At 41.6% G+C, this 16,554-nt stretch overlaps 2 protein-coding genes across 5 annotated transcripts in view; one reads left to right on the top strand and one right to left on the bottom strand.

Moving 5' to 3' along the window:
* Window positions 1-6,934, bottom strand: part of galnt13 (polypeptide N-acetylgalactosaminyltransferase 13) — a 35,972-nt gene extending 29,038 nt beyond the window's left edge. For 3 of the 4 annotated variants that reach the window (XM_070975942.1, XM_070975943.1, XM_070975941.1), the window contains exons 1-2: window positions 6,460-6,894; window positions 2,636-2,903 (exon numbers count right to left, since the gene is read on the bottom strand). In XM_070975942.1, the coding sequence (XP_070832043.1) occupies window positions 2,636-2,777 (142 nt within the window). In that variant the 5' untranslated portion in view covers window positions 2,778-2,903; window positions 6,460-6,894. Of the gene's footprint in view, window positions 1-2,635; window positions 2,904-6,459 lie in introns of all 4 variants that reach the window. The other variant, XM_070975944.1, reaches the window with a different exon arrangement.
* Window positions 6,935-9,380: 2,446 nt separating this feature from the next.
* rprma (reprimo, TP53 dependent G2 arrest mediator candidate a) lies at window positions 9,381-10,510 on the top strand. Its single transcript, XM_070976146.1, has one exon. The coding sequence runs from the start codon at window positions 9,638-9,640 to the stop codon at window positions 9,944-9,946; it is 309 nt and encodes a 102-aa protein (XP_070832247.1). The 5' UTR covers window positions 9,381-9,637; the 3' UTR covers window positions 9,947-10,510.
* Window positions 10,511-16,554: the final 6,044 nt, after the last annotated feature.

Here is a 16,554-nt window from a genome sequence, read left to right on the forward strand (position 1 = left end):
CAGAGGCACCAATTGGTAGAGCAAGCACACGGGCATTGTTTTACTCTAATTATTATTTTACATTAATTTTCTATCCCTGTTTTATGGTCACTCATGTCTATTTTTCCAGGTGAACCAATTGATGCATGTAAATTATTTCTTTTGTAAAGCACTTTGTGCTACAATTGGTGTATGAAAGGTGCTATACAAATAAAGTTTATTGTTACCATATTGCTGTAAGCAATGATCCTTTTCTAATATTAATAGTCATCAAACAAACTGCTCTGTGTGACGTGAATGTGTCCCTCGTGATGCCGCAGAGATGATCACCCAACAATTCTACCTTCACTGCTTTTCAGCCTCTTTTAGCTGAATGTTAACACCATATATTTTACAGGTTAGCCAATGTCATAATGTGTGGCGCCTGCACATTGTTTATCATTTTTTTCCCTGAGCGACCAAAAATTGAACAATGCTGTTTCCATTCACTTTGAACCTCCAGCAGACTGAAAATTACTCTATCTATTCTACAATATGTTGACCTTTTCTCTACACAGCCACTACCTGAATGGTTTGAATCACCTGATTGTTCAGAAAGGCTTAAGCAATAATAAAATTGGGGTAAACTGATTCCAATCAAAAAGTGAACATGCGAATCAGTGCCAGATTAAAAGTGGTCAGAATGAGCTGGATTAAACTTAAAATATATAACCTATAACCTGAAGTGTTGCAGAAAACCAGCATCTGAAAAACATTCCCAACACTCACTTCATACTGTACATGTTAGCATATGATCATATTTAAGTCATTAAATAAGCAAAGTGACTCCAGTGTAACAGTGTACTTTTGTGTAGTAATCAGCCTCAGTCACTGGCTGCTCTGCCTCATTCTAACCTTAAAAGCAGCTTAGCAAGCCTCTTAGAAACCTGCTTACTGCAGAGCGTGTGAGGAAATGAACTCTGCAGAAGAGGTGCTGTGGCTTAGGTCGAACTCAACATTCACACACGAATGAACGAACACACACACGCACACACACACACACACACACACACAGACTGAGGCCGTTTCAAGCTTTTGAGTACAGAGTCAGTCTTACAGTCCCACTCTATACTTGTTTCATATCATAAAACTCCGACAATCAATCTGGTGTTTTTGCATTTTTGGAGATCAATAACCACTAATAATTACAGGTAACTTTTTAAAATGCTTTAGCTTCAGCTTTTCAGCAGGTTTTTCTGACCTCTCAGGCAAAGGTTTTACCCCTAAGTGAACTTCATCATGTTAATAGGATTTGTGATGGATGATGAAGATTGTGTTTAGCATCCTGGTGAAACCATGGGACGTTTTAAGTCTCCGGCTTACGTTCACAAGCTTGTTTGACCGATGCCAAGCAAAAAGTAGATTCTACAAGATCTGAAATGCGGAGACCCAAAACAAAAAGGGGAATTATTTAATTGTTGCTTCATTTATTAACTGGAGTTCAATAATCCTACAAACTCCAAAAGCTCTTTTCTAAAGATGTAATCTTACAAACATGAGCGCACGCAGATCGCTGCCTCCAGATCAAACACGCTGTATGTTCCCTGAACCTGGCTGTTCCTCATGCTGAGATATTTGTGTTGAAACGTGCTCTATTCCACATCAAAACATCTGAAAGAAAACCTAAATCAAAGCTCCACTTCATGTATTTCTAAATCGCTGCGTCTTTCTAAACGCGGAAGCTGTATCAGGAGAGCGGTCTCACTTTGCCTTCAGCAAGCACGCTCATCGCTTCTGTTAACAATTACTGATAAGAATCCTGTATTAGTTTTAATTTTGGTGTAATTATTGTTTTAAAGAAGGATGAATTATGACTGCTAAAAGCTAAAACATCTCCACCTCTGTGTGCTGCTGGTTTCACTTCATTTCAGAATAATGTTAAAATCTATTTGTAGTAACTTGCTTTAGAATAGATGAGACAGGTTATCCATCACGGCCAACATATCTGAATGTATTTTTAACAAAATTACTTAGAAATGCAGAAAAATCATTCCCTACTTAAAGCTGCATCATCGCACAATGATACTATTTGTGTTTTTCCTAACTTGCTCAGCTCAGTTACTTCTGTCTTACTTCTCATTTCTGATTGTATTTAACATCTTTTTTTGTTTATCTGTGCTTTGAAGTGATGTTATTTTGTCTTGCAGTGTTATTCTATTCTATTTCTTGTTCATTTTGTGCAGATAACACTTGAAACAGGGATGAAGGATGAAGAACCCTTGTGTGTGTATATTAGTATGATGATCATTACTATTATTTATGCATTTATTTTTTCTTCTAATATCATGTTTTTGTGCTTTAGGGTCCCCTTGAAAGCAAGATGGTGCATCTCGTGGGGTTTATCTTCTAATTAATAAATCTGAAATGTGATCTTGGTGAAAAACAAACAGACATGTCATTCACTGTGATGAACACAGGAAATCAGTATTACAGCATAGTTTCAGTGGTTAAGGATGCACAGGATGTTGATTAAGGTGAAAATTTACATCAACATCTTTTTATAACCAGCAATGAGAAAGCCAGAGGGAGTAAAGTGTTGAATGGACCCCTGAAAACTTCCCGCCCCATTAGGTCTATCCTGTGAATGACCGGTGCAGCAGCAGCGGAGCAGACTCACCTCGGAGGGCAGGGAGCAGCGAGCGGTCTTTCCGATCGTCACATTTGTTACACTCGCTGAAGTAGAGCAGCAGGAACACGTCCACCAGCACCCACACTAAAGAGGTGGTCAACACCACCTTGCAGTAGACAAACCGTCGCATCACCTCCCCGTGATGTCAGCCGGGCGGCCAAACGGTGCTCAGGAGCGCTCGGACTACGGATGAACTGCGGAGACGGGGTGAGGAAACAGGGAGGAGAGCGAGCAGGTTTGACAGAGAGGCGTCATCCTGCGGGACAGAGACAAAAAAATTAGAAAATAAGAAAGACAATTTTCAGTCTTCCTGCTGTGAATCATGAAGGTATGAAGATCAACTTGATGAAACATGATGTCAGCAAAATCAGTGAGGAGCCACGTTTAAAGTAGATCAATATTTGCCTCCTGTAAAAGTGATTAGCAATCATCTCCTCCAGACTTCACTTCAAGCATTTCACCTTAGTCACAATCTGAGGTTACACACCATTTTTCCATTGTTTCAGTTTTTATATGTTGTCACATTATACAAAAAGTGGAATAGTTTTAACCAACATGAGTGAAACAAAATGAAGGAAAAGCACAACAAAACTGCCACTCTGAACAAAACAAAGTGAAATCTGGTGTACATATGAGCGTGTTCATGGGAGAACAAATATGTACAAATATGTGGAGGGAGGTGAAGAACAGGAGACAAAACGAGGTAGAGAAGAGAAAGAAGAGAAAGGAAAAACATGTTAAGTATATATATATGTGTGTACACATTGACTGATAGAGGTGGAGGCCACACCAGGTATCTGTGTCTGAGAGTAAGAACATCTGATAACGAGCTGCACTGGTCGCTGAGGGGTTAAAGGTTAACCGTGAAGTTAAATTTAGCAGATCTGGCATCAGCCAGACGTGACATATCCACACTGGGAAAAAAGCTGCTTCGACAGCATCGAATAAAATTCAGCGTTTCCACTATCAGTTACATTCATTAAGGCATGGCAGGTGGCCAACTCAGTTTTTAGCGCTACAGCAATATCTGGCATCGAGTTACCTCACACAAAAACGGTCCCGGTGAGTTCGGCTGCAGAGAGGTGAGCAGCTTTTAAACTTTGGGAGAAGAGAGCACTGTTCTCATCAGGAGTCAGTGGAGCGGGCTATCAGAGTCATATCAGGAGGAGGAAAGGCTGGGTTAGGATGAACTGGGAGAGACTGCAGCTGAAGAATAAACTTGCCAGTGCTCTGCATGTGTGTAATGGGTTCACGGTTTAAAAACAACAGCATATATGCAAGTCAGGACGGGCGAGTGAGGTCCGCTCCAGGTTTCCTTTCTTGAATAGAGCTTTCTTATGTTTGCTGTATTTTAAAAACAGGGTTTAACGGGTGTTGCTGCCTTCAGTCGTGCACAGACCTTTATGAGGCAGAAGGTCACACCCGACTTCCCACATTGGACTGACCCCAGACCCTCCACATTTCTCCATTTGAAAGGATGAATGAATGCTAATTTCCCCCTTACAGACTTCTCCCACTTCCTACAAGAGCAGCGCTGCTAAGACCATCTGGGAAGCTTTCATACCAGAGGCAATTTGTGGAGGTTAGATATCTCGCTGGCATGGGATGTGCGCCGCACAATATTTCTGATGAAAAACAACATCATTTTCTGTCAAACAGGTTTCCTGCTTGACTGAAATTATAGTTTTTTTTGTTGACTGAAAGGCTTATGAAAGTATAATCAGAATGGAAGTGGGATGATGAAAAAAATGCTTTCAAGCATCGAGAATCAAATGCACAAATACCCAGTGGCCTTTTAGGCATTCAGAACAGAAACATAGGCTGCAATATACATCACATAGTAAAATCTTCATTGCTCGTAAAAATAGGTTTGTGCTCGGGCTGAAAAATTAATCGAAATATTATCAAAACTGCAGGCGCTGCAATTTTTTGATAAAGTAAAAACGTGTCTCAACGTACCATCATAAATGACTGTGGTGCGACAGAGACGACCTGGCCTACGCATCATATTCTCCAGCTGTGAGTTTGGTACGGCAAAAGTCACATCATCATCATCATCATCATTTTTGCATTTTTTTCAGTGAAAATTAAACCCAAAGAACATTCAGACTAAAATGTGACTCATATCACAATATCTGTCAAAATAATAACAACATGATTTTTTGTGCATATGATTGACTGCAGATGCATGTATGTCTAGTAACTTATTACACCCTTTACTTTTACAATTAGCAGAAAACGCCTGCAGTATCTCCTGTGGGGTAACCAACAGATTTTCTTATCTTTCACTCGCAGCATGGTAATGGTTTTGCACCCCCCACACACACACACCCACACGCACACATTGTCCTCTCCGCTCCCTGTCTAAATGTCCATCACGGGGTCTGACGCTGCCCAGGGCTAATTCTTATCTCATTCAAAAACAAGGCAGCCTCTGTCCAGCTGCATCAGGAGCTCCAGAGATTGCAGCGCAGTGGATGATCTCAGACAGACACAATTCAAACACATTCACTGACTCCTAACCGAGTGGATGCAGACTTCCAGATAATGAGTGCAATCAAGAAAACGGTCTCAGTAAAACTCAAAGCATAGCATATCACCTCCACTCACATCGTAGGCAGATCAGTGATGATTCTGTCTGTTTGCATCTCAAACCATCTGCTTTGGTGCATCAGTGGCAGGGACATGTTTGGGTTTGGTACCCCCAACCGCGCGACCGGCAGCTTGCTGGAGTGTCGTCCGGAGAAGCCTGAATCAATTAACATAACCATCTGCACGGATGATTTCTTGTCTGCTGTACAGAGCTCTAGAAACAGGTCCCTCCAGTCTTTACAAGCCACTTTTTCCAAGTCTTTTTGAGACAAGTGTAAACCACCAGGCATTATTAACCGCCTCCTGAAGTGACAGCTGATGTTGCTGTTAGCAAAACTCTTTGTTGTGAAATGTCTGGTGTAGTGCTATGAGCTAATTTCCATATTCCTCATCCATTCATTCAACAGGAGAGCTTCTAGTCGGATCAACAACACCGGAACCGTGACAGCAATATGAGCTGTCCTCTGCTATTGACAAATAAGAGACTGACTGGGATTGAAGTGCCTTGCTCATGGGTGCATTCACATGCTGTCAGAGGCATGGATTCAAACCAGCCATCTTGCAGTCACACAGCTGTATCTCTGTTGTAAACGCCAATACTTTCTGAGTCCAGAACAAATTGTGTCTGTGGCATCAAATGTTGAAATCTGTCAAGGCAGACACACACACACACACACACACACACACACACACACACACACACACACACACACACACACGTTGTTGTTGTTTTGGCATCATATTAGCATTGGGACCAGTATTGAAAAATACCAATCTATACTCAGCCCTACCAGGAACAGGAGGTGATTATAGAGCTGATCCTACAATAAGCCCATTAGGTCAATGCCTGCAGCTTCTTTTATAACCCAAACAACAACAAAGATTACACTCTTCACTGCTGGTTTTAAAGGTGTGCACAAACACATATACACAGAGAAAGAGAGACTCTGATCATCTCCCATTCACATGCATGCACATTATATACTGACTTTATTCTATTCATTGTGGGCTGTGACAGGAGTGAGAACGGAAAAAACACTGTGACAACAGCAGTTAAGGGCCAATAAACGCGGTAACCTTGATTTAATGCCACATCAAATGATCAGCAGCATCATTCGCATCATCACATGCACTGACACGGTGCGTAAAGGAATAAGACCGCGCAGCGTTCACCTAATTCAAGGTGTGCACGCCGCGTACACCGAGGATACTCAGCTTACCTAAATTATGGATGGAGTGAACCAGTGACCTGTTCCAGCGTCGCTCTCAGGCAACGTGTTGAACGCAGACAGCATGACCCGGTATACAGCACCACCGGTGGCTCACATGAAACTGAATAAAACGCTCCTGCAAACGCGCAATGTCTCGACGTGACACCTAAGTTACACAGTCCATCTCAGTACACAACAGTCCACAATCCCGTGTGATACTGTCCGTCCGGTAGTGCCTCTCTCATGGTACCTGTCTGGACTCCTTGATATGATTTCCCCTCAGCTGAGCCGCAGTAAACCGGTGAACACGGACAGTCTCCATGAATTTCCCCCATTCGTTAACGCCGATGCGGTCAAGGCGACATACGTGTTGGCACGCACCTGTTCTCCGTCTGAATATTATGACGGTAAGAGGCGACAGGCGAGATAACGTTAAGCACAATCTAACATCAGCTCAGACCGACCTGCCAGTGCCTCGATGCTCCTCTCTGATAGGCTGAAGGCGACGTCGCTCAACAAATCCTCATGAAAGTGGAGCATCATGTGCGCTTGGGATATGTAGGCGCGTGCACCATCAGCACAGTCATCAGTGCTGCGATGTTACTGTAACACATCTGAACTAATGTCTGTTTCATTTTATTTTGTGTATTAATTTTATTATTTTTAATTATTATTATTATTGTTTGCGCGCTTGTTTGTTTGTTTTTCGCGCATCAAAACTCCCTTCGAAGTGAATTTGCAATTTGTATTTCAGTTTCTTGCTTTCCGAAATGTGTACTTTTGCTTTGAGCTTTTCTGTTTTTAATTCTAGTAGATCAGATTCATTCAGGGATTTAAATGTATCTTAATGTTTTGCAGATATCTAATTTTCATTATAAGGCTGAAATCAACTATGATACAGTAATAGCGCCACATTCTGAGCCCTCTGTCATCTCAAGGAAAGCCTACATGACTAATGAGCTTCAAAAATGACAGTGTGAAGACTTACGATGGGGTTAGGCATCATGATGGGAAAACTAGAAACAGTTAAGTAATGTACAGCCAGACATTGGCTGAATAAACACACCTAAATATTCAGTACATACACTTTGATGTGTGTGTGTGTGTGTGTGTGTGTGTGTGTGTGTGTGTGTGTGTGTGTGTGTGTGTGTGTGTGTGTGTGTCTACGGACCAGTTAATTTAAATTGGGCAGATTGACACTGTTGTCTAGATCACAGCTATTTTAGGAGAGGCCTTAGGTGAGTCATGCTGAACAATGCTGCCATCTGCTGCTACCAGTGAGAGGGCTTACGCGCTGGCTTGGCCTCCGGGCATTGATGTGGATCAAGTCTAAGCCCTTCATTTAATTCCCATTCAGCAATTCATGATCTGATGTGCTGTGAACAGAGAGCAGTAACAGACTGTAAACTGCTTTTTTTACATGACGCTTTTATTGTTATTTCATTGAGCTTGACTGTAATGCAACAGCTGACAAATATTCTGTGGTAGGTGCGCTGTGAGATAAATCTGACTTCACTTCATAATTGTATGGATAACAAATACTGGGCTGCACCAAAATTCAAAACATCCACTAGATGTCAGTGCATGTCCTGGTTCCTTTTCGTTCCAGAGAGGGAGTAAGACTTTAAGTCCTGGCTTTGAGCAGCTGTTTGGAACGAAAAAACATCTGAGTGATGATCTTGCACTCGCACTTGTTTTTATATGTGGAGGACATAATGTTGGGGTCTTCTTATGACATGTTTACCACCAACATCTGAAGAATGAACTTCAACCTCTGCTTGTTGTTTAGTTTTTGTAATGTGCAGCACTTCCATGGGCCCTTTTTCACTGAGGACATTTTTCACACTTAACAGTAAGAAAATTACAGCCAAGGTTGAATTCTGCTCGCTGCTTCAGTTTCAGGGTCCTGTATTGTTCAAGATGACTCACTGTCACGACTTCCTGAAAAGAACTGAGCCGTCGTGAATGTGAAAGTAACACTTGGGCCTTTCCAAGAAGAGTTTATCGACTGATAAAATGTTCACAAAAGAAATAAAAACTCCCTTAAACATCACCAGTTTGCAACGGGCTGCATGAAATAAGTAGTCATTTTTGTTTCGAGAGATAAAAATGCAAAATGTTAAGGAAATGTTTACTGCTGACTGTACAGGCAACTGACTTTATAACTTACAGACAGGCTTACAGGTTAGGTAAGGTTAGATTAGGTATAGGGTTAGGAATAGGCAAATAGTGGTCAGGTTTGGGTTTTAGCATTAAAGTCAGGGTTAGGGTTAGGAGTTAGGGTTAGGGTTAGGGTAAGGCTCCAGGAAATGAATGTAAGTCTATGTAATGTCTCCACAAGTGATAAAAACACAACATCTGTGTGTGTGTGTGTGTGTGTGTGTGTGTGTGTGTGTGTGTGTGTGTGTGTGTGTGTGTGTGTGTGTGTGTGTGTGTGTGTGTGTGTGTGTGTGTGTCCAAAGAGCAAAGAGGTAACTAGCTACAAAGGCGATCAATAGATAGATTGAACCTGTTGAACGTTTAGGTTTTTCCGGTCAGTGCTGTCCACAGCACATACTAATTGCAATTAAAACAATTTACCCTTTTAAAAGCTTGCTAATTGATAATCAACCTGAAACCGCAAATACTTCAATTCCCAAAGATCAGACTAAATGCAGGATTCCTCTTGTTCCTCCCCCCCTTCTGTCAACACTGGTAAATCAATGTGCATGTACAGAGGTTATGCATTCACACAGCAGGCTGCATACACACTCTCATAAGACATACGCAGAACATGATGTACCATGTGCGTGCGTAATGATGCACATGGACCTTCATGGCGCGCGTGCAGTCCGGTCGTATGGTGGCGCTCTTGCCGCTTCATTCCGGCGCTCGGCGGTCGAACACAGGCAGGTAGCGTCTGGCTATTTAATCGCGGGTTGGTGGATTCATTCCGCTCTGAAACTGGCGACTGAACACATGAACCTCCAAACCTCCAGTAATGCGATGCCAAAGCAGCGTGTTAAACTCCAGAAGAGCGCGGTCTGATCTGACGGAACTTCTTCAATTCACCGTCTTCACTTTCCACTTGATGATAATCTCTGTGAGGGTCGAGCCAGCACCGCGCCTTTCCCCTCTCTGCCTCTCGCATCTCTCGCATTAAAAGTTTGATCTTTTTAATTTTTTTTTTTTTTTTTTTAAAGTGGAAATGAATAACACCGGTTTCAACCAAACGGAGGGCGGACTGCTCAACAAGACAGAGGAGTTCCTCTGCTGCAACTTTTCATCCGTGGTGACTGATAACGGCTTTGTGGCCGCCGCTCCGGATGAGAGGAGCCTCTTCATCATGAGGGTGGTCCAGATAGCCGTCATGTGCGTTTTGTCCCTCACGGTGGTGTTTGGCATATTTTTCTTGGGTTGCAACCTTCTCATAAAGTCAGAGGGGATGATTAACTTTTTAGTGACTGACAGGAGACCGTCCAAAGAAACGGAGGCAGTAATTGTGGGAGCCTACTGACTGACGAGGACCTTTATATTGTGATTTGAATCAGACGTGAAGTCTGCTGGAGGCAGATGGGGGACAATGCGATGACCAGCTGCCCCTGTCTTCACATTGGTATTTAGAAAAACCTCAGAAACCACCACCATGCTGGAGGTAACTAAGCTCTGCTGGTGACCGAGGCTTCACCTTATTTCTTGAGGCTTTTTAATGCCAAAAAAAGACTCATTCATCTCCAAGAGGTATAGAGCGTTTTAAGCCTCTTTGTTTATAAAGTATTCAGTCAAGCACTGTTGTAGTTGAAGCACCGTTTGTCAAGCAGCATCTTTTGTCACCTAAGTGGCAAAGTCTTCGTAGTTGCTGCTTAAAAATACCCTCTCATATTGCTAATGCGATGGAGAAGTTAATGTTTAACATGTACTGTATGTTGTATGTGTTTTTGCATACAATATGTAATATACTGATGAGTGTATTTCTCTGGATTTCCTGCTGATAACTGTATGAGTGTCTTCTGGGGCGGTGGAGAGAGCCCAACATGCTGTGTATCTTGTTAATTGGAATAAATTCATTCTGTAATTAAAGATTTCCTCTTAATTAAGGTCTATTTTTCTGCCATGAATATTTCCTCGCCACGCCCTGCGCCAGGGTAATTTAGATTTTAGAAACTAAAATGACATGCTTGGAAATTTCAAAAGAGATTTAATTCAGATCTTGGGTTTATTGTGGTAATTACAAAAACATGTTAACAAGAGAGAATGTGAGTTATTATTGCTTTGATTTATTTGAACTGACGTGAAGAAGTGTATTTTCTCTATATATATATGTGAAGAAGAAGAAATGGCTTCACACAGAAAGATTCTCCTCTCATTTTCTTTTTCCATTGGTCAAAATCTCAACATTATGTCAGTTCACTCGGCTGAAAATCATTCCTTTTAGCTGCTCGGAAAAGGTATTTATAGTGTCTGAGGGTGTTGTGTAAAAACTTAGATTTTCCGTCTGGGTCAGATTTTGATCCATGCAGCGTTTTACATCCTTCCTCCCTCCGTCAAAGCATCTGTTGTGCTCTGCTCCTGGCTAACCTGGATGCCAGCTCCCCAGGGTGAAACCAGCAGCTTCAGAAATGACTTGTCATGTCAGCCCAGGGAGGATGAAGCCACCTGGCAATATGCTGCTGTCTGATTGCCCACCTGTGCTCCAAATGCAGACTGTTTGAAGCTTTCCTTTCCTTAAATGTCCTTCACCTCTCCTTCCTCTTGCTCTCCTCATGTCCATCGACGAGGCCTTATTCTGTCTGATTATGGATGACTGCAGCTTGTCACGCTGGCCGCTGTCTTGGACCACATGCTTGGTGTCCTCATGTTGGATTTAGATGAAATCCATACAGTCATCACAAATATTGATAAAATGTTTAGTGAGCTTTAACTTAATGAGATACAGCGTGTGTGCAGCAGCTAAAATATGAGGAGGCAAAAATTGTAAATCCATCCATCACAAGCAAATTAAAAAATTAGTAATTCAACAGCTTTTTAGGGGAGTGCAAGACCTGTTGCATCCATTGGGGTCAAAAAAATTAAAACAAGCTCTCACAATGTAGTATATAGGGGATTAGAATAAATACTACCTTTGTGAGGTGTACAACATTCACTTGAGGCTGAACAGGTGGAGGCTTGATGCTGTAGTTCATAGATTGCAATATATTCTAAGATGTTTCCCCCTTTTTGTTTATGGTGGAATATATCAGGCACGTCTTGCAATGCAATGTCATTTAATGCAACACCATCAACATAAGCAGCTTCAAACACTTCCGCAGTTGAAGCAGCACCCCTCCACCAAAACTCCATAGTATAGCACAGATTTTATCACATGTCAGCTGTACTGGATCGTATTCTATTTTACAGATGTTTTTATTCTGTCCGCCTGATGGAAGTTCAGCTGAGGCATTGTATGCACTGTACATTTCTAAAATTCATTTCAACCCCTTTTTGTCTCGCCTCTTTCAAAGGCTACAGTTACACAGGACGTCTAAATCTAAACTAGTCTAGTCACAGGAGATTTAAAATTGCACCTGCAGCGATTCTTTGCAAATATACAAATCACACTGGCTACGTTTGCATGCATACATGAAGGTCACACGCTCTCCATAATCTATAAGATACATTTAGCTTGTGCATGATGAAGCATACTCATAAGTGTGTATCTGTTTGCCTCATTTTCACCTAATGCAGAATCCTGCACAGTTGGAATAACACATTAACACTGTAAGCAATTATCTACATTTACTAGTTTTGTAATGGAGACTGGTGGATTGAGATTAATGGACAACCATCTCTGGCTTTCCATTGTACAAAATGAAACCTCACTCCTGGAGAAAAAAATCATTAACTTGAGTACATGTTATGTTGCAGTGACTGTAGAAGAAAATTAACAATTTCAAGACAACACAAAAGGGAGAATTACTTTCTATATGTCACACCAAGTGTTTCTCTCCGCTTCGTGTGATTGTTTTCATTAGGGAGAGCTGGGAATAGCTCCCAGGGAAACGTTGTGGCAGTTTAATATCCAGCAGAGAACAATCTTCTGTCTGCAGCTGAACCACTGTTAGTGTATCCAGTTGTGTCTCCTACAACATTTATTCGGACGAGATTCTGATCGATTTGGAGAGGCTGTAAGAGGTAGATGTAAAGCTGGAGATTAAAGTTTAAAAATAAGGACTTTACTGCGCAGTCAGTTTGTTGACAGACGGTTGTTACTGCCAACTCAAAGATTTCACACACCTGTCACACACCAATCCTCAGAGAGATTTTGAAGATGGCAACAGCAAACAGTCATCCATACCCCTGGTAGTCCTGCTGCCAACAAACTGATAGTCCTCTGCAGGAGTTATGAGCAACTCCAAAAACCGGGGCATAAAAAAAAAAATACATTGTTCAATTCATAACTTTTGCTTGGTGTTACAGTATGTTCTCACATATCTTCCCAGAGGCAGGAAGTGTTGAGGGCCAAACAAGAAAAAACAAATGCTCACATTTTCATCATATACCTGCAGCACATCACCAATATAGCACAGCGTATTTTATCCCATGTCTACTGTATGTGTGCTGTGCTCAACTTTGACAGCATCTGCAGGGTGTTGATTGTGGGCTAAAAGAGGCATCGGGTCCTAGCTTGGTCTCATGTGATTGGCTGGCGAGGAGAGGTCCAGTCGATGAACTGGATGGTGACTCAAAGCTCCAAATAGAAGCAAGGCAGCCCCCCATCACCTCCCTTGTTTACTCCTATTCTCCCACAGCTCCTCATCCAGCCTTCCTCTGCTAAGGTCATAGGTTAAATCTGCTTCTTTGTGGTGAAAGATACACTGTTGTGGTGTGTTATCTATGCCATCAAATTGTGCTTGTTTATCTTCCACTGTATCTCTTTCCATGAAAATAATACTTGATGAACACCATATTGATTTTATACTGTGGTGCCTTCAAAGGCAGTTCTGGTTTGAGTTAGATCTTTGACACCAGTGGGAACTTCACTTTAGTAGGAGACTCAATAGATTATTTTAAAAAGAAGTGAACACAGGCTGTGTAATGCAGACGTTTCCATCAGCAGCAATGCCTACTCAGTCTGAACCAAGCTGTTGCCGACATCATGCGGCGTCTGGATTCTACGACACCCGCAGTAATTGTGGAAGTCAAGCTGTGACAAATCCATGCAGACTGTTTTTGAAGAATGAATCCATTACTTGACATCTCTGATTCCAGTTATGGGATGAGTCATGGCTCTGTTGTACCCCTGATTGTTTCACACTAAAACATCACAGGGATTTAACATCTGAACAATCCTGCCATTAGCACTTTACTGTAATCCTGTGTGTGTGTGTGTGTGTGTGTGTGTGTGTGTGTGTGTGTGTGTGTGTGTGTGTGTGTGTGTGTGTGTGTGTGTGCGCACGCGTGTGTTAGGGGGCATGCTGTGGGAACAAAAGTCTGTTGATATAGTCACATTATGGGGATGATTAGGAGAAAGCTGGTCGAGGTTGAGACTTTCAATAGATAGATAGATAGATAGATAGATAGATAGATAGATAGATAGATAGATAGATAGATAGATAGATAGATAGATAGATACTTTTTTCATCCCCAAGGGAAATTCACAAGTCTAGATATGAATAAGATCATTAGTTATTTTAAAGCCAATCAATATTTTTATATCAACGATGGGTCAAAGATGCCAAAAGTTGTATCTTGTGGTGAGGAAACCACGGTTTATCACCAACTTTTGCAGTCATCCTCAGATCCACAGAGCGTTTAAGCACCTTTCAGCTAATTGATTTCTTTTTACAGGCTGTAAATTTAATGTTGTGTTCAGCCAGAGCAGGCGGCTGTTCTCAGTGGTAAAGCTCTAATAAACTCCCTGTATACTGCCATCCCAACAGAGCAGAAACACAGTAGAAAGAAAAAGTTACAGTAGAGACTAGACAGTAGCGGCTGAAGGATAGCAGCCAGTTGCATAAGCTCTTCATAGGTTCACACTTAGTTCACACCTAGTTATGATGTAAGGGTTTACTAATGGAGATTTAGACAACAACAAATTAAAACACCTGCACCACACAAACTAGTTCTGGGATAGATGTTAGTTGTTGACACATGTAACTATTGCATCCTGAACCAAATGGAAAAACTAAGATTAGCATGTTAATATATGAGCCATTCAGAGTGTCGAGTCGAGATAATATGGAATATGGTCTACATGTCTGAGCCAAGACACACAAATTGTTATTCCAGTACATCACAGATGTCCAACCCAATTTAGTAAATCGCTAGTTTGAAACTAGCCAGTTGTTACTAAGAACCAGAGGACTATACACACAGATTTAGTAATGGTTTTACAGCCCAGGGAAGATGTTTCCCTCAGGAGTTGGCGGAGACCAAAATAGAGTTAAAAGAGAATATTGGACCTACTTTTGTTAGCTGGACAGAAACATGACCCTGAATAAATGTTGCTCCATGCTTTAGCTTGTTGTGCTGTTCTGCCAGTAAAGGGGAAAACATAACAGGTTAATCAGGGTTGGATACACATTTACGTTAAGACTTTGGGGAATTCGTGTAAGTAAAGTATGTGTGTGTGTGTATGTGTGTGTAAGCTTGTGTCCCTGTGGGGTCTTTAACCTGACTGCACGCCAACCCATGGGGACTTCCTGTCACCATGGGGACAAAATTGATGTCCCCACAGGTCCAGACTGCTTTTAGAGGGTTGAGACTTGGTGTTAGGGTTAGAATAAGATTAATGTTCAGGTTACAGTAAGGGGCTAGAGAATGTGTTATGTCAATGGTGTGTCCCCATGTTACCAGTTACACACGTGTGTGTGTGTGTGTGTGTGTGTGTGTGTGTGTGTGTGTGTGTGTGTGTGTGTGTGTGTGTGTGTGTGTGTGTGCGTGCGTGCGTGCATGCGTGCGTACGTACGTGTGTGTGTGTTCATAACATAGCACCAGTTCTAAATTAACTCTGTTTTTTGAGGTAATAACATTATTTTATTTCTCTGTCAAGAAACAAATGTACTTGTGTAATTAGAGAGAACGCCAGATTTTTCTAAACTAAACATTTTCCTGTTTGAATAATCTCTGGCTTTTCTTCTGAAGGGATGCAATGCAGGATCGTTATAGACGACCAGCAGGAACTCATTATTCACTGCAGTCATGCAAATGCGTAATGAGTGTTCATTGCTTTAAAAATAATAGCTGTGATGATGTGATATTGACCCTGAAATCCATTTCAATTCTTGCGTGAGCGTGTTTCAGGCTTTATTGACCTTCTAATCATGCAGCTCTCTGGCAGCTACATCAGCTTCAGCACAGCCTTGTCTCTGAAAGTGAACTATTACTTTGCTTTTAGAGGAAGGTTTCTTCATACACCATAACCACAAAGGTAATAACCTTTTCAAGAAAGCACTCAAAGTGCTGATGGAGTTTCAAGTGGGTTTTTTCTAAAATAAAATAAACTTTCAAGGGAGCTTTACGAGGACTTTGCCACCATACATACAGTTTCTTAGGATAGACACACTTTATAGTATTCACTTTAGTCAATATACAAGCTTCCTGGATCGTTTTTATCTCAGTAAAATCATAATCACCTGAACTATTCCCCAGCCAGAGCATTAGTTGACCCCATTCAGCATGTAATATACACTCACTAAGCATACTCTACCACTATTCGTCTTAATGCCCTGTAATGCCCCATTAACTGTCATTTTCTGGATCTACTTCGACTTCACAAATCACATTTTCTAATGCATAGCAGCCTGTTAGATTGGAGAAAGCCATTACTAATGTATGGCAGGTGTGATGAGCAAAGCTTCCTAATCATATAGCAAGATGTAAAATAGAAATATGCATTATTTAACTCTATCTGGCATTTACACCTTAGGTCATACATGTTTGAGTACTTCTGTCCTCACTTTTGTAGCATCTGCACGCCAAACTTAAGCTCACCCAAGCCTCTTCTCATGGTTGTACTGTATACAAGATGCTAGAGGGGCTAACTGTGCAACTACTCCTGTGCTGAATGGCCTGTCACAACAACAGATACTCAGGACAAATGCTGTAAAACATCTCTGATACTATATGTGTCTGTCTGGGTGTAAC

This window comes from Chaetodon trifascialis, chromosome 12 (genome assembly GCF_039877785.1).
Source record: "Chaetodon trifascialis isolate fChaTrf1 chromosome 12, fChaTrf1.hap1, whole genome shotgun sequence".
NCBI lineage: Eukaryota > Metazoa > Chordata > Actinopteri > Chaetodontiformes > Chaetodontidae > Chaetodon > Chaetodon trifascialis.